Here is a 26,058-nt window from a genome sequence, read left to right as displayed (position 1 = left end):
TAATTATAATATTTGGAATTTATTTGCCTGCTGATTAAACACATAGAACAAATATATATGTATGTTGTCTGTGTAAGACAGTTGGGGGAAGTGAGAATACTAACTGGATATTTATTTATTTATTTATTTATTTATTTATTTATTTTTAAATATATGAAATTTATTATCAAATTGGTTTCCATACAACACCCAGTGCTCATCCCAACAGGTGCCCTCCTCTATACCCATCACCCACCCTCCCCTCCCTCCCACCCCCCATTAGCCCTCAGTTTGTTCTCATTTTTAAGAGTCTCTTATGCTTTGGCTCTCTCCCACTCTAAACTCTTTTTTTTTTTCCTTCCCCTCCCCCATGGGTTCTGCTAAGTTTCTCAGGCTCCACGTAAGAGTGAACACATATGGTATCTGTCTTTCTCTGTATGGCTTATTTCACTTAGCATAACACTCTCCAGTTCCATCTACGTTGCTACAAAGGGCCATATTTCATTCTTTCTCATTGCCACGTAGTACTCCATTGTGTATACAAACCACAATTTCTTTATCCATTCATCAGTTGATGGACATTTAGGCTTTTTCCACAATTTGGCTATTGTTGAGAGTGCTGCTATAATCATTGGGGTACAAGTGCCCCTATGCATCAGTACTCCTGTATCCCTTGGGTAAATTCCTAGCAGTGCTATTGCTGGGCCATAGGGTAGGTCTATTTTTAATTTTTTGAGGAACCTCCGACTGTTTTCCAGAGTGGCTGCACCAGTTTGCATTCCCACCAACACTGCAAGAGGGTTCCTGTTTCTCCACATCCTCACCAGCATCTATAGTTTCCTGATTTGTTCATTTTGGCCACTCTGACTGGTGTGAAGTGATATCTGAGTGTGGTTTTGATTTGTATTTCCCTGACGAGGAGCGACGTTGAGCATCTTTTCATGTGCCTGTTGTCCATCTGGATGTCTTCTTTAGAGAAGTGTCTATTCATGTTTTCTGCCCATTTCCTCACTGGATTATTTGTCTTTCGGGTGTGGAGTTTGGTGAGCTCTTTATAGATTTGGATACTAGCCCTTTGTCCGATATGTCATTTGCAAATATCTTTTCCCATTCTGTTGGTTACCTTTTAGTTTTGTTGGTTGTTTCCTTTGCTGTGCAGAAGCTTTGTATCTTGATGAGGTCCCAATAGTTCATTTTTGCTTTTAATTCCCTTGCCTTTGGGGATGTGTCAAGTAAGAAATTGCTACGGCTGAGGTCAGAGAGATCTTTTCCTGCTTTCTCCTCTAGGGTTTTGATGGTTTCCTGTCTCACATTCAGGTCCTTTATCCATTTTGAGTTTATTTTTGTGAATGGTGTGAGAAAGTGGTCTAGTTTCAACCTTCTGCATGTTGCTGTCCAGTTCTCCCAGCACCATTTGTTAAAGAGACTGTCTTTTTTCCATTGAATATTCTTTCCTACTTTGTCAAAGATGAGTTGGCCATACTTTTGTGGGTCCCACTTTGGAGTCTCCATTCTATTCCATTAGTCTATGTGTCTGTTTTTGTGCCAATACCATGCTGTCTTGATGATTACAGCTTTGTAGTAGAGGCTAAAGTCTGGGATTGTAATGCCTCCTGCTTTGGTCTTCTTCTCCAAAATTACTTTGGCTATTCAGGGCCTTTTGTGGGTTCCATATGAATTTTAGGATTGCTTGTTCTAGCTTCGAGAAGAATGCTGGTGCAGTTTTGATTGGGATTGCATTGAATGTGTAGATAGCTTTGGGTAGTATTGACATTTTAACAATATTTATTCTTCCAATCCATGGGCACGGAGTATTTTTCCATTTCTTTATATCTTCTTCAATTTCCTTCATAAGCTTTCTATAGTTTTCAGCATTACAGATCTTTTACATCTTTGGTTAGGTTTATTCCTAGGTATTTTATGCTTCTTGGTGCAATTGTGAATGGGATCAGTTTCTTTATTTGTCTTTCTGTTGCTTCATTATCAGTGTATAAGAATGCAACTGATTTCTGTACATTGATTTTGTATCCTGCAAGATTGCTGAATTCATGTATCAGTTCTAGTAGAATTTTGGTGGAGTCTATCTGATTTTCCATGTATAATATCATGTCATCTGCAAAAAGTGAAAGCTTGACTTCATCTTTGCCAATTTTGATGGCTTTGATTTCCTTTTGTTGCCTGATTGCTGATGCTAGCACTTCCAACACTATGTTAAACAACAGCAGTGAGAGTGGACATCCCTGTTGTGTTCCTGATCTCAGGGGGAAACCACCAAAACCCTAGAAGAGAAAGCAGGAAAAAACATCTCTGACCTCAGCTGCAGCAACTTCTTACTTGACACATCTCCAAAGGCAAGGGAATTAAAAGCAAAAATGAACAATTGGGACCTCATCAAGATACAAAGCTTCTGCACTGCAAAGGAAACAATCAACAAAACTAAAAGGCAACCAACAGAATGGGAAAAGATATTTGCGAATGACATATCAGACAAAGGGCTAGTATCCAAAATCTATAAAGAGCTCACCAAACTCCACACCCGAAAGACAAACAATCCAGTGAAGAAATGGGCAGAAAACATGAATAGACACTTCTCCAAAGAAGACATCCAGATGGCCAAAAGGCACATGAAAAGATGCTCAACATCACTCCTCATCAGGGAAATACAAATCAAAACCACACTGAGATACCACCTCACGCTGGTCAGAGTGGCTAAAATGAACAAATCAGGAGCCTACAGATGTTTGAGAGGATGTAGAGAAACGGAAACCCTCTTGCAGTGTTGGTGGGAATGCAAACTGGTACAGCCACTCTGGAAAACAGTGTGGAGGTTGCTCAAAAAATTAAAAATAGTTCTACCCTATGGCCCAGCAATAGCACCGCTAGGAATTTACCCAAGGGATACAGGAGTACTGATGCATAGGGGCACTTGTACCCCAATGTTTATAGCAGCACTTTCAACAATAGCCAAATTGTGGAAAAAGCCTAAATGTCCATCAACTGATGAATGGATAAAGAAATTGTGGTTTGTATACACAATGGAGTACTACGTGGCAATGAGAAAGAATGAAATATGACCTTTGGTAGCAACTGGATGCAACTGGAGAGTGTGATGCTAAGTGAAATAAGCCATACAGAGAAAGACAGATACCATATGCTTTCACTCTTATGTGGATCCTGAGAAACTTACAGAAGACCATGGGGGAGTGGAAGGAGAAAAAAAAAAGAGAGAGGGAGGGAGCCAAACCATAAGAGACTCTGAAAAACTGAGAACAAACTGAGGGTTGATGGGAGGGTGGGTGATGGGCATTGAGGAGGACACCTGTTGGGGTGAGCACTGGGTGTTGTATGGAAACGAATTTGACAAATTTCATATTTAAAAAAAAAAAAGCACATTTTGCTACAACCTAAAAAAAAAGAAAGAAAAATAAATATGACTATGTAAACATTTAAACTTTCTGTGAATTATAATAATTACCATTTATCAAATATTCACCAAGTGCCAGAAACTGTGGTACATATTTTGCATACTCAACTCACTTGACGCTAATAACAGCCCTATAAAGTAATTATCATAATTTTGTATGTATAAAGGCAAATGAGACCTAAGTAACTTACCCAAGGTCACATAGCTACTTAGTGGCTAAATATAGTCCATCCCATCTGTCCCAACCCCAAACAGTTGCCCTATACATTATTAAAAATGTTAAATACAGATTAGCAGAGGGGCAAAAATGCAACAAAAATAACAAAAACTGGAATAAGATCCTTGAACAAATAACCTTTTAGGCATTTCTTCTTCTTCTTTTTTTAAATGTCTATTTATTTATTTTGAGGGAGAGAAAGAAAGCGAGTGGGAGAGGGGCAGAGAGAGAGAGAAACCATCCCAAGCAGGCTCTGAGCCATCAACACAGAGCCTTGACGTGGGGCTTGATCCCATGAAACATGAGATCATGACCTGAGCCAAAATCAAGTTGAAGGCTTAACTGACTAAGCCACTGAGGCACCCCTAGGCATTTATTCTAATGTGATAATCAGATAAGTGTCCAAAGACCCATAAAACAGGATGTTCATTGCACTGTTGCTTGTACACTGATTTAAGAAGGAAGGAAAGTGGGGTGCCTGGGTGGCTCAGTCGGTTAAGCGGCCAAATTCGGCTCAGGTCATGATCTCACAGTCTGTGAGTTCGAGCCCCGCGTCGGGCTCTGTGCTGACAGCTCAGAGCCTGGAGCCTGCTTCAGGTTCTGTGTCTCCCTCTCTCTCTGACCCTCCCTTGTTCATGCTCTGTCTCTCTCTGTCTCAAAAATAAATAAACATTAAAAAAAAATAAAAAAAAAAGAAGGAAGGAAAGAAAAAAAAAGAGAGGTATGGGAAGAAGAGTGAGAAATTCAAAATCTAAAAATAGGGCTTTGATTCAGTAAGTTATTTTATTTACTTGTTTGTTTGCTCTCCAGTGTTATTGAAATATAATTGATACACAGTACTGCATAAGTATAGGGTACACAGCATAATGGTTTGACTTACACATATTGTGAAATGGTTACCACAGTAAGTTTAGTGAGCACGCACCATCTCATGTAGATAGAAAAAACTAAAAGAAAGAAAGAAAATAAATTCTTTCCCTGTGATGAGAGCTCTCAGGATCTACTCTCTTTACAACTTCCACACACATCACATGGCAGTGTCAGCTACAGTCATTGTGGCTTATGTATCTTGTTCCTGGAAGTTTGTACCTTGTGACTCCCTACATCCCCAACCCCTCCCTTTCATTCAGTAAGTTGTGATGTGTCCTTTCACATCATAGTAATATCATATAGACTTTCAGTGTTATATAGATGAACACTGATGGGAAACTACCTAACATTAGGTAAACATTGGGAAATATAATGAAAAGCATGTAAGAAATTATTTTATTTTAAAACATTTCTTTGTCTATCATACATTATCAGGGGTGATTAACAAGATGTTGTAATTACCTGGATGCCAAATTGTGAATGGATTAATTTTTTTCGTGTTTTTTTCTTACCTATTTTTTACAGTAAGTACTGCTTTTATAAGGAAACTATTTTTAATTTTAATTACATTAAAAAAATTAATGGTACTGGAAAGACAGTGAAGGTTTTGAGGCACTAAAATTAAACCATGTTATGAATTGAGAACTGGAGTCCCCTCTAGAGAAATTAAAGACAACAAAGATACCTGTCTAGCAAATATTTTGGCCATTCATGTCTAGAGGTGAAGAGACATAAGCGATTAGATTTCCCGTTTCTTGTAAGCGTAACAGATGTATTAACATTATGATGCTCACTCAAACACCCCAGCAGCTTCACTGGGCAAATTACTTGATATCTTTCCACATGGTTCTTCATGTGTAAAGTGTATTTTTGCCTACAGGGTTATTATAAAAATTAAATGATCTCGTTCATTACTTATTCAGGAAGCATTTATTTCTTGAGTATCTATTATGTGACAGGTACTGCTCTGGGTTCTAGAGGAGGGAGCACTGAATGAGTCAGATAAGGCCCTTTTCACAGGACATTGACATTCTGGGGGAAGAGAGAGCCGAACGAAGTAGCAAATAAACAGGAAAATAGCATGGTAAGTATTCTAATGAAAAGAAATTACAATCATGTCATGTGACTGAAAATCACCTCTGAAGAGGTGACAGAAAAGCTGAACCCAGGATGACCAGAAGAGCCAGCCCCACAAAGATCTGAGAAATGAGCAATTTAGCCAGAGAGAACACCAAATTCGGCCCATACGTGTTTTTTCTAGAGCTGCCATCATCATTTCTAGTAGTAATATCATTAATTACAGCAAAAATAGCATATTTTTACACATCTAGCATTCCTTCAAATTGCTTCATATAAACTAGTTTTCAACCCATCAAGCTTTAATAAATCACCAGCCAGGGGCGCCTGGGTGGCTTCAGTCTGCTAAGTTTCTGACTCTTGATTAGGGCTCAGGTCATGATCCCAGGGTCATGAAATCAAGCCCTGAGTCAGGCTTGCACTGAATGTGAAGCCTGCTTAAGATTCTCTCTCGCGCACTGGTTCAATATCCGCAAAACAACATGATTCATCACATCAATAAAAGAAAGGACAAGAACCATATGATCCTCTCAATAGATGCAGAGAAAGCATTTGACAAAATACAGCATCCTTTATTGATAAAAACCCTCAAGAAAGTAGGGATAGAAAGATCATACCTCGAGATGATAAAAGCCATATACGAGCGACCCAACACTATTATTATCCTCAATGGGGAAAAACTGAGAGCTTTTCCCCCTAAGGTCAGGAACAAGACAGGGATGTCCACTGTCACCACTGTTATTCAACATAGTATTGGAAGTCTTAGCCTCTGCAATCAGACAACACAAAGAAATAAAAGGCATCCAAATCAGCCAGGAGGAGGTCACACTTTCACTCTTCGCTGATGACATGATACTTTATATGGAAAACCCAAAAGATTCCACCAAAAAACTGCTAGAACTGATTCATGAATTCAGCAAAGTTTCAGGATATAAAATCAATGTGTAGAAATCGGTTGCATTTCTGAACACCAACAATGAAGCAACAGAAAGAGAAATCAAGGAATCGATCCCACTTACAATTGCACCAAAACCCATAAAATACCTAGGAATAAATCTAACCAAAGAGGTGAAAAATCTATACACAGAAAACTATAGAAAGCTGATGAAAGAAATTGAAGAAGACACAAAGAAATGGAAAAAGATTCCATGCTCCTGGATAGGAAGAACAAATACTGTGAAAATGTCAATCCTACCCAAAGCAATCTACATATTCAATGCTATCCCTATCAAAGTAACATCAGTATTCTTCACAGAGCTAGAACAAATAATCCTAAAATTTGTATGGAACCAGAAAAGACCCCGAATAGGCAAAGCAATCTTGAAAAAGAAAACCAAAGCTGGAGGTATCACAATCCCAGACTTCAAGCTATACTACAGAGCTGTAATCATCAAGACAGTATGGTACTGGCACAAGAACAGACACTCAGATCAATGGAACAGAATAGAGACCCCAGAAACGGACAAACGTATGGCCACCTAATCTTTGACAAAGCAGGAAAGAATATCCAATGGAATAAAGACAGTCTCTTCAGCAAGTGGTGTTGGGAAAACTGGACAGCGACATGCAGAAAATGAACCTGGACCACTTTCTTACACCATACATAAAAATATACTCAAAATGGATGAAAGACCTAAATGTAAGACAGAAAGCCATCAAAATCCTCGAGGAGAAAGCAGGCAAAAACCTCTTTGATCTTGCCCACAGCAATTTCTTACTCAACACATCTCTGGAGGCAAGGGAAACAAAAGCAAAAATGAACTACTGGGACCTCATCAAAATAAAAAGCTTCTGCAGAGCAAAGGAAACAATCAGCAAAACTAAAAGGCAACCGACAGAATGGGAGAAGATATTTGCAAATGACATATCAGATAAAGGGTTAGTATCCAAAATCTACAAAGAACTTATCAAACTCAACACCCAAAAAACAAATAATCCAGTGAAGAAATGGGCAAAAGACATGAATAGACACTTCTCCAAAGAAGACATCCAGATGGCCAACCGACACATAAAAAAATGCTCAACATCATTCATCATCAGGGAAATACAAATCAAAACCACAGTAAGATACTACCTTACACCTGTCAGAATGGCTAAAATTAACAACTCAAGCAACAACAGATGTTGGCAAGGATGCAGAGAAAGAGGATCTCTTTTGCATTGTTGGTGGGAATGCAAGCTGGTGCAGCCACTCTGGAAAACAGTATGGAGATTTCTCAAAAAACTAAAAATAGAACTACCCAATGACCCAGCAACTGCACTACTAGGCATTTATCCAAGGGATACAGATGTGCTGTTTCGAAGGGACACATGGACCCCCATGTTTATAGCAGCACTATCAACAATAAACAAAGTATGGAAAGAGCCCAAATGTCCATTGATGCATGAATGGATAAAGAAAATGTGGTATATATATACAATGGAGTATTACTTGGCAATCAAAAAGAATGAAATCTTGCCATTTGCAACTACGTGGATGGAACTGGAGGGTATTATGTTAAGTGAAATTAGTCAGTCAGAGAAAGAGAAAAATCATATGACTTCACTCATATGAGGACTTTAAGAGACAAAACAGATGAACATAAGGGAAGGGAAACAAAAATAATATAAAAACAGGGAGGGGGACAAAACAAAAGAGACTCATAAATATGGAGAATAAACTGAGGGTTGCTGGAGGGGTTGTGGGAGGCAGGATGGGCTAAATGGGTAAGGGGCATTAAGGAATCTACTGAAATCATTGTTTCACTATATACTAACAAATTTGGGATGCAAATTTTAAAAAATAAAAAATAAAGTTAAATTAAAAAAAGATTCTCTCTCTCTCTCTCTCTCTCTCTCTCTCTCTCTCAAAAAAGAAACATTTAAGAAAAATAGTAACAAAATAAAATAAATGACTGGCCAGTCATGTGCCTATGACATGCCTTTTCCGAAGCCCTTACAGCAGATTTTCATCCTTCCTCCTAGTTCTGCAGACTTTCCACCCAGATATTGTTTTCTTCTGCAGATGTTAAAATTGTATTTCTGGTCACAGAGCTCAAGCATTTAGCCACTGAGCCACAACTCCTGCTCCTGAAGAGCTGACGAACACTGACAGATGCAGGAAGAAACAAAAAGTGGGAAACATGGTGGTCAGCTTTCTCAAGCACAGTCTAGATACCAAAGGTTATTTTTCTTATTTTTGCTATGAGGAGAGAAATATACATGGTTTGATGACTTCTAACAGATTGCAAATGGGTGTTTAACAGTTGCTTTTTTTCTTTTTTTTAATTTTCACTTTGGAAGTGATATGAAGGAACCTGAGAAAAGGCGCAGCTTGACTAGACTGGGAGTGTGCCTTAGAGCAAGAGTCAATGTCCTGAAGTCAGGTGCCAGGTGCATAATGTCAAAGCAAGCCAGAGGGGTTGCCTGCTTGGCCTGCAGTCTGGCTAGATGCCATCTTATTCCTGACCTTGTCTAAGATCCTGTCCTAAGTGACGAGGACACTACTGTCTTGCTCCCAGGCAGCATGGCTAAGAGAATGGCCTCCAAAACCTGGCAGACCTAAATTGAAGAGTGACTCTGACAGTTATAGGTGGTGTGACCTTGGATGAGTTATTTGAGATCGCTGAGGAACGTAATAGAATACCTTCCTCATAGGGTTGATGTGAGGATGATGCAATGAGATAAGGTAAGGAGCACGCACACAGTGCCTGGTATGTAACCAGCACCCCCCCCCCACCATTAACATCAGCAGTTATCAGAAAGACGGGTGCTCCCCACTCTCCATAGTGGGGACAGGACTTGTATTGATCTACCTGCTTTTGTCCTGAGCCTCCTCTGCGGCCACACAGGAGTAGATTATGGGTGTGGTATGTGGCATGGAACAGGGTGAGGCTTTCCAAAAAGCCCATGCTTCTCATGCTACTCAGTCATTTATATTCATCTCATGCTGAACACCTGTCAAGTCTACATGAGGTTCAACAAAATCTACTCTCCTTGAGCCCCTGACATGGCTCTCACGCTCCACAAGCTACCTCATCTTCTACTAAGCTGACAATGTCGAGTCGCTTCATTAACTTCCATCTTACCCACCTCAAAATATTTGTGTTTTTCTGGTTTTTTAGCTACTTTCTCTCTTTTCCTCCTGCCCAAGGCCAAAAATTTCTCTTCCTTCCTGAATCAAATCCCTACTCTCGTTCTCTTAGTCTAACCCTGCACCATCAAGACCCTTGTCGCATCAGTTCTCTTCTTACACTCAACGTCTCTATCTTCAAGGTTCCTTAAAGGACCGTTTGGTTCTTATTTATCCTTTCCAAAATTCCTGCTTATCTAAAACTGAATTAATTTCCCATGTCAAATCTCCTTTTCCTGACTTCTGGTCTTCTTCTAGCTGTTAATGATAGCATCTGTTCCCCACAGAACCATGACCAACTTCAAAGTCACTTTTAAACCTTCTGACTCTCTAACCCCTCACATTGGCCAGTCTCCAAGCCTCTGCAATGTTTTTTGTATCAGGTGCCTCATTTTTCTTCCCACAGATATGGCCTTCGTGCAGACCCACTGAGAGGCTCCCAGTTACGTAGTCACATGAGAAGGCACTTGTGGTCCTCCTACTTCAGTCCTTCCCATCTCCCCATCATCCGAATATTACACTGTCATGTTAATCATCCTCTTACCTACTTAACTTTCTTACATATCATCAAAGCCACCTCATGCCTTATAAATAAAGTTCAAATTCTCTTTTCTAGTTTTCTCTTCATGGTCTGGAACCAGATACCTTTTCTAGTTTTGTTGCTACTTACTTGTATTCAGATAGTCTAAACTTCACCCAGCCCTTCCCCAAAGTCTTTGTGCTTTCCTGCCTGTGTCTGTAGATGGTTTCCTCCCATCCTCAGCTGTTCTACTGAGCCTTTAGATGTCAGTGCAATATCACATCCTCCATGAAGCTTTCACCAAGAGAAAGCTGGAGTTCATCTCTCTTTGGTGAATAAGAAATGTGGGTCCTTGAAACAGACCCAGGGATAGGAGGAAAAGCTGACCTTTAAAAATATGTTACCCTTAACTCATAAAAATCAGAACTCTTTTCTGGTTTTTACTCCTTATGCCTTTTTTCTTGTATGAGATTATTCTATATGATGTAAATTCCAGTTGGGTTTTTTCCCCCTACTTTTTGGATAACTGGAAGCATCCATGATTAAGAGCCACATTTTACTACTCTCAGCATTTTGTCACCTTCTGTCCTTCCTTTGCTGCTTGGGACATTCCATTTTGGGTAAACTGTGATTTGCAACATCCTCAAGAGGAAGAGTTACTTGCCTCTAATCTGTCCTCAAAGCAGACTGTTGGAAATTTTTCTGGGGAAGATCAATATATGTTAGGAATCCTTAGCTAGTAAAACCTTAGTGACCAACTGTAAAGAAAAAATACAAACTAAGAGAAAGGGACACATGCTTTGGGATTCAGACTCAACTTGAAGAGTCTGAAGCAGTCTGAAGAGTCTGAAAGCTTTTTGCTTACGTACACGTCTTGCCTTCCTTCTGTCTCTAATCCCAGAATAGTTCATCGAACATCTTCAAAAGACTCTGTTGATAGTTCTGACTGATGGGAGACAATGTGCCCCACAAAACAGTGGAGAACCAGCCCCTACATGAAGCTTCCTTCCGTTTGTGGCGGTCACTCTCTATTTGTATAACCTGGGACACTTTGTTGTCATTACACGTTTGCTTAAGATGGGCTCTGAGCTTCTGAGTTTTGCCCTTTGGGACTATTCCCTCTTCACCCCACCCCCTTGCCCACCAGACCATTTGCACAAATACACACACACATTTGCATGTGCACACACACATATTCACTACAGTCTACCTAAGGTAGCTCTCTGGGTATACAGTTGCCATTAACTTTCATTCCTTAGTAAATGTAATTCTTGCAAAAGCCTGACATTGTTCTTTGGCTGGTAAACTGGATGTATCTCAAAGCTATCCTCCTGGAAATCTTGACTTCCTACTGTGTCTATATGAATCAACCAATAATATGCGATCCCCTGCTAAGTATCTAATACTGTATCAGGCCCTGTGATTAAACATCTTTTGATATAATCTCTGCCCAAAGGGAGTTAAAAATCTAGTTGAGTAAATAAGGCAAAACTTCCAAAAATCTTTGATGGCAAAACCTAGGAATGACAAAAACATCAAGTTCAGTTCTCTTACAGAACTGGAGTAAATTATGAAAGCTGGTTTTGCAATTTGAAATCAGGAAGTCATCAAATTGTAATCTTCTCAAAAAGCAAGGTTGACTTTGGCAATCTAACAAAACTTAAAACACTCATACCCTTTGACACAAAAATTCCATTTCTGGAATTTATCAAACAGGTATGTTCAGACTACTATAAAAAATTACATGTGCAAGGAAGTTCACTATCACTTTACTAAAAGAAAATAAAGGAAATGAGCATAATTCTATCAGTTGGGAACTAATTAAAATAAATTATGGAGCATTCATACAACAGAATACTATACAGCCATTAAAAAGAATGAAGCACATTTCAGTAAATATGCCCTCATATTGATGTAAGCTCTTTCTATATATGACCTCATTTAACGTTTGTGACAACACTGAGACAGGTTCTGATATAATCTCCCTTACAAATGTAAAAACTAAGGCTGAGAGATGTTAAGAGATTTGGCCAACGTCACACAGCTAGTAAATGGTGAAAGAGGATTCCACTGAGTTTTCTGCCTTCAGAGGCGGTATCTCCCAACAGTGATTAACCTAAGAAGTTGAACTGGAGATCCCAGAAGGAGTGGGTAGGTGGGAAAGGGTACTCTTGGTTTTGTACTGTTTGAAATTTTCTACCAGGCACATATAATAACGTGGTAATTAAAAAGTTAATTTTTAAAGGCATGCTGGGTGTCCTCATTTCATTTCCGTTTTGCCAGTTATCACACAGGAAAAAATGTGAGAACAAGATAACAGAATCAACAGTTTTAGTTCCACGTAGGAATTTTTTTTCTTCTTGTTATTTGGAAGAGCTTAAAAAGTACATTTTTGCATTGAATTCGCTACACAATCAACATTGAATGCCTACCGTTTCAATTGCACTCTTATACATACCCCTACTTTCAAATATAGTATTTGTCTATAATACTGTGTTAGCCCTCAAAAGAGTCATAATATCAGAGATCTTTAGGCTCTTCCTATGTAAAATAATGTAACCCTAATTTGATTCATTTGGGGTCTAAAACCTAATTAACCTCTTGTAGACATTAGGTAAAATTAGGAAGGCTGGCAAAATCCCAGCTTCCCTTGACAAATCAAAAATGCTGAATTCCCCATGTCCCTCCCTCTATTAAATGACACTGCAATTCTAAAGACTTCTACTAATACAAGTGTTAGCATCCCACAATTGTTCAGACGTCTATTCAAATATAGCCCTTACAATGCATGATAATGTCATGTGTCATATCTACTCTCCTGCCTCGATGAGGGTCTGTCCAAGAACAGGAGGAATAGTGCTTCTACTGATCTTTTGTTTCTGGAGCAGCTAGCTCAGAGTTCCAGAGTTATTTGCTGTATAAGGAATCATGCATATCATGTTAGTTTTGCACCTTTTTACAATCCTTTTTCTGTGTATCCAAAACCAATGTCTACACATCTGAAATTCTGCTCTAGTCACTCTGTAATAAACACCCATCAAGAAAAAAAAAAGAGCAGTTTATTAATGTGTTTGGATAATAGTGATTGGCATCGAGTTTGCAAGAAAAGACCAAAAACCTGGTTGAATCAAAACAATCCTCACTCCTGGCTCAGACACATGTAGAGTTTCCAAAAATTTTTACTTTATCATTATTTATTAATTTTCCTCACAAAGCTTCAGGGGAGGACTTCCTATTATCCTTCTCTTTCATATTTGGGGATGAGTAACTTTATCCTCAAAGACTTGCAGCCTTGCAATTCAATTTTTCCTGGTGTTAAAAATAAATCCTGTCACTGAACCCCTGCATTCCCAATTTGTTTGAAAATCATTTTATTATTTTTTAAACTGTCTTTTTTTAAAAAAAAAAGTTTATTTATTTTTAAGAGAGAGAGTGTGCGCAAGCATGGTTGGGGGAGGGACAGAGAGAGAGGGAGACAAAAAAATCCAAAGCTGGTTTCATGCTGTCAGCACGGAGCCTGATGTGAGGCTTGAACTCATGAACATTGAGATCATGACCTGAGCTGAAACCAAGAATCAGACACTTAACCAACTGAGCCACCCAGGTGCCCCTGAAAATCATTATTTTTAATGCTACTAGAAGGTGAATATTTTTTGTAATCTCTGTGTTAGACAGACATGTAATAATATTTAATTTATAATTTCTAAATACTGCATTCTGCATCCAAGGGCTTCTCTAGTGGAAGCCACCTATCCTCTCAGATTATTTTCTTTCTACAGCAGCTCAGTCTCTTTCTGAAATGCTGCCCTTCCTAATCCCCTTCAGGCCCAACCTGGCTCCACTTCTGTCTCTCAGACTTTGAGGCACTAACACCGGCCACAGGAACACTGTCCACCCTGAGGGAAATGAATAGAGAAGAGAACTAGAATCGACAGATTCTAGAGCCTAATTGATAACACTACCCTCCTTTCCTCCAAAGTAGCTAATACATTAAGACCACCTAAAAACAGAGCCAATGAATTATGTTTTCTGATGTTACCCCATTTATTAATTGATTTATCCGATTACAGAGTACTGACTGCCTACACAGTGCTGCAACATTATAAATTCCTTCAAGGTCTGGACCAAGGCAGAGAATAAGCAAGTGAGCAGACCAAAACCCAGCTAAGTAACCAACCTAACTACAGAGAACACAGAAGACACTGAGAAAACAATCAAATAGCACATGGTTTCTCCGTTAAGCAAGTCACAGTTTAGTAGAGAAGGCAACTGAGTAAACCATCATATGAGATCATATGACAATTTCTAATTGCTATTACTGTATACAGATATTATGGGCATCTAGAGCTAGGAGGGTGACCAAAGAAGTTGACCTTTTGCTTTTTGGTTTTGTTTTGTTTTTTGTTTTGTTTTTTTTTTTTTCATTTTGAACAAGTGCTATGTTTTTATGCCAGTAGTACACATATAAGTGTCCCTCAACTGTAGATAGTTTTATTTTGCATGTTTCAATGTTCTTTATAAATATAGTGAATAAATCCTAGAGAAATTTCCTTTTTTCCACTCACCACTATATGCTGAGATTTATCCGTGTTATAACATATGGCTTTAGTTCATTTATTTTAACGGCTATGCAGTATTCTATCGTATGTGTATCACCTATTTATCCAACTTGACCAATGACCATTGGACTTGTTTCTACCCTCTGTGGCTTTGGGATTGTTGCCTTGGTTGAACAGAGATATTTTATTCTAATTCAGTTAAATGTATCAATCTTTTATGGCTCATGCTTTCTTTGCTTATTGAAGAAATATTTTTCAACTCTTAAGTGCATAAGGATATCCTCTTCTAAGTTTTTCTAAAAATTATAGTTCCTTTTACATATTTAGGGCTCTGTGTATGTGTGCACACACTGGCACGTGTGTCTGTATGCTCACTCCTCTGTATCTACAGCCTTTCCCCACCTGTCCCCTTGGGATCCAGTCTAGAAATAGGTCTAGTTCCTGAGCCAGAAGTAGTCTTGGTTTAGTTCCAGGTCAGAAATCAGTGTCCCCCTCTGTCCCCGGTCTCCCAGTTTTCTCAACACTATACCTCAAGATGAAAGTAGAGCACAAAAAAGAGGTTAGTGTGGAGGTTCCTCAAAAAATTAAAAATAGACCTACCCTATGACCCAGAAATAGCACTGCTAGGAATTTACCCAAGGGATACAGGAGTACTGATGCATAGGGGCACTTGTACCCCAATGTTTATAGCAGCATTCTCAACAATAGCCAAATTATGGAAAGAGCCTAAATGTCCATCAACTGATGAATGGATAAAGAAATCGTGGTTTATATACACAATGGAGTACTGCGTGGCAATGAGAAAGAATGAAACATGGCCCTTTGTAGCAACGTGGATGGAACTGGAGAGTGTGATGCTAAGTGAAATAAGCCATACAGAGAAAGACAGAGACCATATGTGTTCACTCTTATATGGATCCTGAGAAACTTAGCAGGAACCCATGGGGAAGGGGAAGGAAAAAAAAAAAAAGGAGGTTAGAGTGGGAGAGAGCCAAAGCATAAGAGACTCTTAAAAACTGAGAACAAACTGAGGGTTGATGGGGGGTGGGTGGGCGGGGAGGGTGGGTGATGGGTATAGAGGAGGGCACCTTTTGGGATGAGCACTGGGTGTTGCATGGAAACCAATTTGACAATAGACTTCATATATTGAAAAAAAAAAGAAAGAAAGTAAAGCGCAGACTATTGCTTCTCAGTTTCACTGACATGTTCTGCCTTGGAGCACTGAGGTGCTTCTGGTCCTGCCCCCCTCTTGTTTGGATCCATAGTGATATGTCTCTTGCTTTGAAGCCTTGTTATTTCTTTTACTTTCTGTCTCTCTCTTCTTTAATATTTTTTCTACTATTTCTCTGTGTTTGGAGAAGAAATGGCTCATCAGGGCATAAACTTACTGAACTGTGACTCCTTAATTCTCTTTATGACAGATTTGAGGAAAGAGCAGCAGTTAACTGCACAATAGAGGGTGTTGAAAGGAAATTGTAGATGATAAGAAAAGTATGTGGTGTGCAGAGACCAGAAAAAGAAGGAGGGTTTTGGAAATTGGGAGCAGTCTAGTGTGGGGGTAACAGAGGCAACATGAGGGAGTGGGCATCAGAGAGCCCTGAGACTGCAGCATGATCAGCCAGCCCAGCAGTCACCACTTCCCTGAAACCACACAAAAAACCCGAAGAACAGAACACTAAAGAAGAGAGAAACACAAAAAAAGAAAACAGAATGAGTCTATAGAAAACATTACAGATTTGAAAGCATGTTCACATCAATTCAGTGAGGTGCAGAGTGCTATATGTTATATGTCTGTTGTAGAATCAAGAAAACAGAGGCTCAAGGGATTTAAGTGATGGGCTATAACTGAAACGCAGATCCCCTTTTGCCTCATTCCCTTGTTCTTTTTAGCAACCACAATGCAGAACAGATACACATATAGTAAAAAGCCTGCCACCCAGGAATGCATCTTGGTGAAAACAATACAATCAGAAACAATTTGAATAGAGATAAATTTCTTTGGCACTCCTCAGTTTCACTTTTAGGTTTTTCTCCTATTTGTCTCTTATTCTGGGCTCTGAACCTAAATTCATAAATAGTCCGTTATGCTCATTCACCCTATGATACAAAAGACTGGTAAGGTTCAATGTTCTAGCTACCCTCTCCCAAATTTGTGTTTTTACTAGAACAAAGGAAGTAACTTCCAACCGCACAAATTCTGAGTAACACTGGCCTACAAAGGGTATGCATTTGAGGCAAAACTCCTTACCAGTGTTCCCTAAATCACATGACTTAGACAACTTTATGCTCCTACATATAAGAATCAAATTGCCTTTGCAACAGTGAAGTTTTGAGCTCCTTTAACTCACTTACAAGTGTCTCAAATAAGAAGACAGTATATCCCTATTAACGAAACTACTTACTTCATAGGTAGTTCTTATAATAATTATTCATTTGCTCAACAAATATTCCAAATGATTAGGTTAATAGTAACTATTATAAAGTGAAAATGTTATTTAAGGATGCATGCTAGAAAATGTAACTTTGACCAAATCAAACTTGTTTCTGAAATTCAATCACACTGTAACTTGCTTACAAAAACAGAATTAATAAGACTAAGACAGACCAGTTATCTCAAATGACAAAGAGTAAACTTGACCTACTTTTGCTGAATTTGTACTTGATTGTCCTTTCTATTCTTTTATATCAATTGGAGCTCTGTTTGAGTAATTATGTAATTCTCTTTCCTTTCTCAAAGGAGAGCTTGAATAACCTATTCCCCACACTCCCACTATATCTATACCATCCCTAAACTGCTTTCTATAGTACTTACATCTGTGGGCAGCAGGAGGGGGATGTTCTTAGAAACCTCATTTAGTAAGATGGTTTATCTTCTTAAGTCATGAAAGAGCAATGTGAAACCCTCCATCTAAAATATAAGTCTTCTACAGGGTATCAGAATGGATAAAAAAACAAGACCCATCTATTTGCTGTCTACATGAGACTCATTTTAGACCTGAGGACACCTTCAGATTGAAAGTGAAGGGATGGAGAACTATTTATCATGCTACTGGAAGTCAAAAGAAAGCTGGAGTAGCCATACTTATATCAGACAAACTAGACTTTAAATTAAAGGCTGTAACAAGAGATGAAGAAGGGAATTATATAATAATTATGGGGTCTATCCATCAGGAAGAGCTAACAATATAAATGTCTATGCGCTGAATACGGGAGCCCCCAAATATATAAAACAATTAATCACAAACATAAGCAACCTTATTGATAAGAATGTGGTAATTTCAGGGGACTTTAATACCCCACTTACAACAATGGATAGATCATCTAGACACAGGATCAATAAAAAAAACAAGGGCCCTGAATGATACATTGGATCAGATGGACTTGACAGATATATTTAGAACTCTGCATCCCAAAGCAACAGAATATACTTTCTTCTCAAGTGCACATGGAACATTCTCCAAGATAGATCACAAACTGGGTCACAAAACAGCCCTTCATAAGTATACAAGAATTGAGATCATACCATGCATACTTTCGGACCACAATGCCATGAAGCTTGAAATCAACCACAGGAAAAAGCCTGGAAAACCTCCAAAACCATGGAGGTTAAAGAACACCCTACTAAATAATGAATGGGTCAACCAAGCAATTAGAGAAGAAATTTAAAAATATATGGAAACAAATGAAAATGAAAATACAACAACCCAAATGCTTTGGGATGCAGCAAAGGCAGTCCTGAGAGGAAAATACATTGCAATCCAGGCCTATCTCAAGAAACAAGAAAAATCCCAATACAAAATCTAACAGCACACCTAAAGGAAATAGAAGCAGAACAGCAAAGACACCCCAAACCCAGCAGAAGAAGATAAATAATAAATATCAGAGCAGAAATAAACAATATAGAATCTTAAAAAAAACTGTACAGCAGATCAATGAAACCAAGAGTTGGTTTTTTGAAAAAATAAACAAAATTGATAAACCTCTAGCCAGGCTTCTCAAAAAAGAATAGTGAGAGGACCCAAATAGATAAAATCATGAATGAAAATGGAATTATTACAACTAATCCCTCAGGAATACAAGCAATTATCAAGGAATACTATGAAAAATTATATGCCAACAAACTGGACAACTGGAAGAAACGGACAAATTCCTAAGCACCCACACACTTCCAAAACTCAAACAGGAAGAAATAGAAAACTTGAACAGATCCAAAACCAGCGAAGAAATTGAACCAGTTATCAAAAATCTCCCAACAAATAAGAGTCCAGGACCAGATGGCTTCCCAGGGGAGTTCTACCAGACGTTGAAAGCAGAGATAATACCCATCCTTATCAAGCTATTCCAAGAAATAGAAAGGGAAGGAAAACTTCCAGACTCATTCTATGAAGCCAGCATTACTTTGATTCCTAAACCAGACAGAGACCCAGTAAAAAAAGAGAACTACAGGCCAATATCCCTAATGAATATGGATGCAAAAATTCTCAATAAGATACTAGCAAATCGAATTCAACAGCACATAAAAAGAATCATTCACCATGATCAAGTGGGATTCACTCCTGGGATGCAAGTCTGGTTCAACATTTGAAAATCAATCAACGTGATACATCACATTAATAAAAGAAAAGAAAAAAGCATTTGACAAAATTCATCATTCTTTCTTAATAAAAACCCTTGAGAAAGTCGGGATAGAAGGAACATAGTTAAACATCATAAAAGTCACTTATGAAAAGCCCACAGCTAATATCATCCTCAATGGGGAAAACCTGAGAGCTTTTCCACTGAGATCAGGAACACGACAGGGATGTCCACTCTCACCGCTGTTGTTTAACATAGTGTTGGAAGTGCTAGCATCAGCAAACAGACAACAAAGGAAATCAAAGCCATCAAAATTGGCAAAGATGAAGTCAAGCTTTCACTTGATGACATGATATTATACATGGAGAACCTGATAGACTCCACCAAAAGTCTGCTAGAACTGATACATGAGTTCAGCAAACTCGCAGGATACAAAATCAATGTACAGAAATCAGTTGCATTATTATACACTCATAATGAAACAACAGAAAGACAAATAAAGAAACTGATCCCATTCACAATTGCACCAAGAAGCATAAAATACCTAGGAATAAACCTAACCAAAGATGTAAAAGATCTGTATGCTGAAAACTATAGAAAGTTTAGGAAGGAAATTGAAGAAGATATAAAGAAATGGAAAAACATCCCATGCTCATGGATTGGAAGAATAAATATTGTTAAAATGTCAATACTACCCAAAGCTATCTACACATTCAATGCAATCCCAATCAAAATTGCACTAGCATTCTTCTCAAAGCTAGAACAAGCAATCCTAAAATTTGTATGGAACCACAAAAGATCCTGAATAGCCAAAGTAATATTGAAGGAGAAGACCAAAGCAGGAGGCATCACAATCCCAGACTTTAGTCCCTACTAGAAAGCTGTAATCATCAAGACAGCATGGTATTGGCACAAAAACAGACACATAGACCAATAGAATACAATAGAGACTCCAGAATTGGGCCCACAAAATTATAGCCAACTAATCTTTAACAAAGCAGGAAAGAATATTCAATGGAAAAAAAGATAGTCTCTTTAACAAATGGTGCTGGGAGAACTGGACAGCAACGTGCAGAAGAATGAACCTGGACCACTTTCTTACACCATCCACAAAAATAAACTCAAAATGGATAAAGGACCTGAATGTGAGACAGGAAACCATCAAAACCCTAGAGGAGAAGGCAGGAAAAACCTCTCTGACCTCAGCTGCAGCAATTTCTTACTTGACACATCTCCAAAGGCAAGGGAATTAAAAGCAAAAATGAACAATTGGGACCTCATCAAGATAAAGGCTTCTGCACAGCAAAGGAAACAACCAACAAAACTAAAAGGCAACCAACAGAATGGGAAAAGATATTTGCAGATGACATATCGGACAAAGGGCTAGTATCCAAAATCTATAAAGAGCTCACCAAACTCCACACCTGAAAAACAAATAATCCAGTGAAGAAATAGGCAGAAAACATGAATAGACACTTCTCCAAAGAAGACATCCAGATGGCCAAAAGGCACATGAAAGGATGCTCAACACCACTCCTCGTCAGGGAAATACAAATCAAAGCCACACTGAGATACCACCTCACGCTGGTCAGAGTGGCTAAAATGACAAATCGGGAGCCTATAGATGTTTGAGAGGATGTGGAGAAACGGAAACCCTCTTGCAGTGTTGGTGGGAATGCAAACTGGTGCAGCCACTCTGGAAAACAGTCGGAAGTTCTTCAAAAAATTAAAAATAGTTCTACCTATGACCCAGCAATACCATTGCTAGGAATTTACCCAAGGGATACAGGAGTACTGATGCATAGGGGCACTTTTACCCCAATGTTTATGGCAGCACTCTCAACAATAGCCAAATTATGGAAAGTGCCTAAATGTCCATCAACTGATGAATGGATAAAGAAATTGTGGTTTATATACACAATGGAATACTGCTTGGCAATGAGAAAGAATGAAATATGAGCTTTGGTAGCAACATGGATGCAACTGGAGAGCGTTATGCTAAGTGAAATAAGTCATACAGAGAAAGACAGATACCATATGCTTTCACTCTTATGTGGATCCTGAGAAACTTAACAGAAGACCATGGGGGAGGGGAAGGATAAAAAAAAGTTAGAGAGGGAGGGAGTCAAAGCATAAGAGACTCAAAAACTGAGAATAAACTGAGGGAGAGTGGGAGGGAGGGGAGAGTGGGTGATGGGCATTGAGGAGGATACCTGTTGGGAGGAGCACTGGGTGTTGTATGGAAACAAATTTGACAATAAATTTCATATTATAAATAAATAAATAAATAAATAAATAAATAAATAAATAAATACAAATCCCATTGTGAAAAAAATAAAATAAAATATAAATCTTCTATTTATTCTCCAATCCATAATGTAGAGAGATGGCTTCATTTGAACTGTAAGTCATGATCAGCCCTCCAGATTCTTAAAGAAGAATACTCTTTCTCTGTAATGATAGAAAAATCTAGTTCCTCTAGGCAAACTTTTAATCGCTGCTGCTATTTACTTGATATTAACCGACAATAATTGAACCAAGAACCAAATTGGAGTTTAGCAAATGTGTGCTCATCACATAAATCATACTTGCTGCAAGATTTTAAGAGCATACTGCAGGCTTTGAAAATGCTTCACCTAAATAGCTTTGAGTGGGGAACATAGGGTGTAAAAGTGGTGAACTGTGCTCTTTCTTTCCCCAGGTTTTCAGGGTGTGGGATATACAGACTCTTTCACTGTTACAAATCTTCCATGACAGCCAGGGAGGACCAGGAGATATGCAGATTTATTCTATGGTATATGACTCCAATAATGGCATGCTTATTACAGGTAAGTGTACCCAATTAATGGCAGACAAAACTCTTATCTTGACTTTTAACCTTTTTTAACTATCACTTGAAGAAAACTAACCAGAAGAAAAGCAAAAGTAGAAGGGGAATATGTAACTGTGATTCATCACAGTAGATTTTTTTTTTTTTTTAGCAAGAGAGAGAGAGTGTGAGTGGGAGAGAGGAGCACAGGGAGAGAGAGACAGAAAGAGAGACAGAGAGAGAGAGAGAGAGAGAGAGAGAGAGAGAGAGAGAGAGAATTGTAAGCAGGCTCCATGCTCAGTGCAGAGCCCAACTTGGGCCTTGATTCCACAACTGTGAGATCATGACCTGAGCTGAAATCAGGAGTCGGACACTCAACCGACTGAGCCATCCAGGTGTCCTCATCACAGCAGATATTTAATTCAGTTCCACCCTGTCCTGTCTTTCCATTACTGGGTAGATAAAATGTGTGACTGAACTTCCTCAAAAAGACCAGGTCAGTGCTCTTAAGTTCTTGAGTCTATGATGCTGGCTTGGGTTGAGCAAGAAGTAGGATGTGATGTGTTGCTGCATAGAAGGCAAGCCAGCTCTGTTATGACTCTCAGAAGCTGGAATAAAATCCATTTTAGAATGGCTGCATCAGATCGCTGAATCAATGCCCCCTTTGTTCAGTGAGGCAATTTAGCCCCATGCATTCTGGTGCTGAGACAGTCAGTTAGAAGGTGCTGACCCTCCCACCTGTCTTTGCTTCTAGACAATGAAGTGGAGAGAGAGGATAGAGTTCCAAATTACAGATCCCCAGGGCTGATGCTAACAGATTTGTTTCCTTTTCTTGTTGTCTCTTAAAAAACAAACAAACAAGAAATGCTTCCTGAAGTCACAAAAGATTCTGCTAAGGCATTTAGGTTAAGTGTGATTCACATGCATGCCTTCTGGCTTTAGAAGAAAAAATACACAATATTAACAGTACTTCTTCCTTCTGGAACACCAACTCAGAATGCATTTCCTAAGCATTTTCCCACTGACCACCTGTTCTGAGTTCCTGTGAGATTAATTAGAGCAGGGAAATGGTGCTATCTCTGTCGGTGGAGAATATAATTATTTTTTAACTCTGGGGGTCTTTTTCCAAACCAGCATTTCATACTTGACAATTTTCCACCTTGTAAAACAGAACTTAATTCTAGGTATAAGCACCCCTCCTCTTTATTACCTCCTCTGAAAATAACATGCTAATGACTGTAAGCATATTCTCCTGGTATCCCCACTTGCATATTTGATTAGTGGGCTCAGCATTTACAACCCACTTATCATCAGAGTAACTAAGGACTCAAGTATCAAGACAAAAGAAGGAAGAGGAGGAAGGAGAAGAGAAAATCAAGATTACTTCCCAGTTTTATGTAATCTTGACAGTACTTTACCTACAAAAATATAGAGCTCTGTGTATTGCTTACATCAACTGCAACCATCAACTTGACATCAGAATTACATGAAGCTTATCTCTCAGATTCTATTTCATGCTTTGATTCAAATGAAACCGCCATAGTAATCTTCTAAACCCCAATGACAGCAGCACCACATTCTGGAAATGTCTTGTAGAATATACTGTTGTTACTGTTGTTTTTATTATTCCTCTGTTAATACAACTACCTTTTGTAAAGTTCTTTTACAAAGTGCTTTCATGTACTTTCATTTGACCCACACAACCACCCCATGAGTTGGGAATTACTGCTTATCCTATTTTATAAATGACAAACTAAATATTAAAACAGTTCCATTGACTAGTTTTAAAACACAAGGTTAAAAGGTAGAGCTGGGATTCATTCCCAGAGCTTCTGGTTCCTGAAACCACATTCTTTCTCTGTAACTGCAGTGTTTGCATAGCCAAAATGTAGAGCATTACCGTTGGTTCATAAGCGTATCTAGCTTTGTTGATGTGAGTTCTGAAAAAAGTTAGTCACAATAGGGGCGCCTGGGTGGCGCAGTCGGTTAAGCGTCCGACTTCAGCCAGGTCACGATCTCGCGGTCCGGGAGTTCGAGCCCCGCGTCAGGCTCTGGGCTGATGGCTCGGAGCCTGGAGCCTGTTTCCAATTCTGTGTCTCCCTCTCTCTCTGCCCCTCCCCCGTTCATGCTCTGTCTCTCTCTGTCCCAAAAATAAATAAAAAAATGTTGAAAAAAAAATTAAAAAAAAAAAAAAGTTAGTCACAATATAATGTTAAATGATCTACCAAAAAGCTCTGAGTGTTGGTTATTTGGTTACTATTTGCCTCTCACATGTCCATACTGGGACATTCAAACTGAGAAATATTACCAGGAAAGCCTTTTAAGTCCTTCTTTACACGTGAACAGATTTTATCTTAAAATTTAAGCACCTTAGGAAAGTGCTTAGTAACTCCTGCTGAACCTTTTGCTACAGGTGCAGGTGGGATTGGAAAGTCATGAGAAACTCAATACAAAGGGTTTATCTTTGGTAATTTAATCTCCACATCAATAAAACAGAGAAGTTTCATTTTGTTTGATCTTTGAAATGCTTTGAGATTCTTATTTATATTTCTAGACATTACACTGAAACAGAATACATAGTTGATTTTGAGAGTTAAATCATATTTGCCATTTATATATTCCTGTAAAGATAAACTACCCCCTTAGGAAAATGTAAATAAGGAATATCTGCTCTCCATCTACTTCCCCATGGTGATTTAGAAATTAATCTTATTTAATATTGATGTTGCAAGCACTGGCTTGCAACCATTCTTTCATTACACTTAATAGGAATGTGTTTACAGAGTGCTTTATCATTTGTTGGTTGGAAAAGGCTCTCTAACAATAAATTCCAATCACTAAATGGAAGTTTACCTTCAGCAGAAAGCTGACCTTTCAGCAGAAAGCTACTATATACCAGATGGAGAGGCATGTGGTAGGCTCTCTAAAAGAAGGAAAACAGTAGACTGTAAAAAAATAGAAAAATGGGGGTCACTGAAAATAGGATATCAGCGAATCCAAATCGCCTGTACTTGAAAATTAATGAAGCCGTCAAAATGAATGTTTTTCTCTTACTGAATAACATAGGCTTTATTTGTCAAAAATGTCTTAGAGAAAAAGAATGTGTTTTCACTTCATTAGATATCCTAGGAACTGATATTACTAATCCCACTGATTGGTTCTTTCCAAACACAAATGATTGAGTAAACTCCTTTGTGATTCAAAACTTCTAATATTGGGTATTTGTGAGATACTTATTTCTGTTCTAGGATCTGGTGTTATGGACATGTATCCTCTGACGAGGATGGTACAAGATACAAAACAGATTCCTCACACTCATGAACGAGAGATCAATGTCATGCTTTACAACAGATATTTTCACCAAGTCCTTACTATCTGTTCTGAATCCATAATTAAGGTGAGTACATATTGGCTCTTCAGAAAGAAAAAGTCAGAGCTAATAGAATTTTCTCTTTTTACAGGTACGTCTTTGGGAAATTAAGTAACTGTAGTGGTGCATTTGATGAGACTCAACAGTAGAGCTATTTTTAAGCGTTCATGCACATGTGAAAAACAAGTATTTTAAGCCAGCTCAGACAGCTTGCTATTTTTCTTTCAAGAGAGAGTGCACATGAGCAGGGGAGGGGCAGAGGAAGAGAGAGAGAATCTTAAGCAGGTTCCGTGCTCAGCACAAAGCTCCACTTGGGGCTCAATCCCATGACTATGAGATCACAACCTGAGCTGAAATCAAGAGTCTGATTCTCAACCGACTGAGCCATCCAGGCACCCCTACACTGCTTATTAGGCCACACACTCAATTAAATATATAAAGCTCGTTTTTACTATCAGAATAGAAATTTTAAAGGAAATATATCAAGGAAAGAGAACTAGGATAGATAGATGATAGATGATAGATAGATGATTTTTAAATCTGAGCT

The 26,058-nt window shown here is 38.6% G+C and overlaps 1 protein-coding gene across 1 annotated transcript in view; it reads left to right on the top strand.

Moving 5' to 3' along the window:
- The window catches only part of WDR64 (WD repeat domain 64), a 143,949-nt gene that overhangs the window by 66,555 nt on the left and 51,336 nt on the right, over window positions 1-26,058 (top strand). The window contains exons 11-12 of the mRNA XM_030303238.1: window positions 22,034-22,160; window positions 25,390-25,538. Coding sequence (XP_030159098.1) covers window positions 22,034-22,160; window positions 25,390-25,538 — 276 coding nt within the window. The remainder of the gene's footprint in view (window positions 1-22,033; window positions 22,161-25,389; window positions 25,539-26,058) is intronic.

The sequence above is a fragment of the Lynx canadensis genome, chromosome F1, assembly GCF_007474595.2.
Source record: "Lynx canadensis isolate LIC74 chromosome F1, mLynCan4.pri.v2, whole genome shotgun sequence".
Taxonomy (NCBI): domain Eukaryota; kingdom Metazoa; phylum Chordata; class Mammalia; order Carnivora; family Felidae; genus Lynx; species Lynx canadensis.
This window is presented reverse-complemented; position numbering and strand designations above follow the sequence as displayed.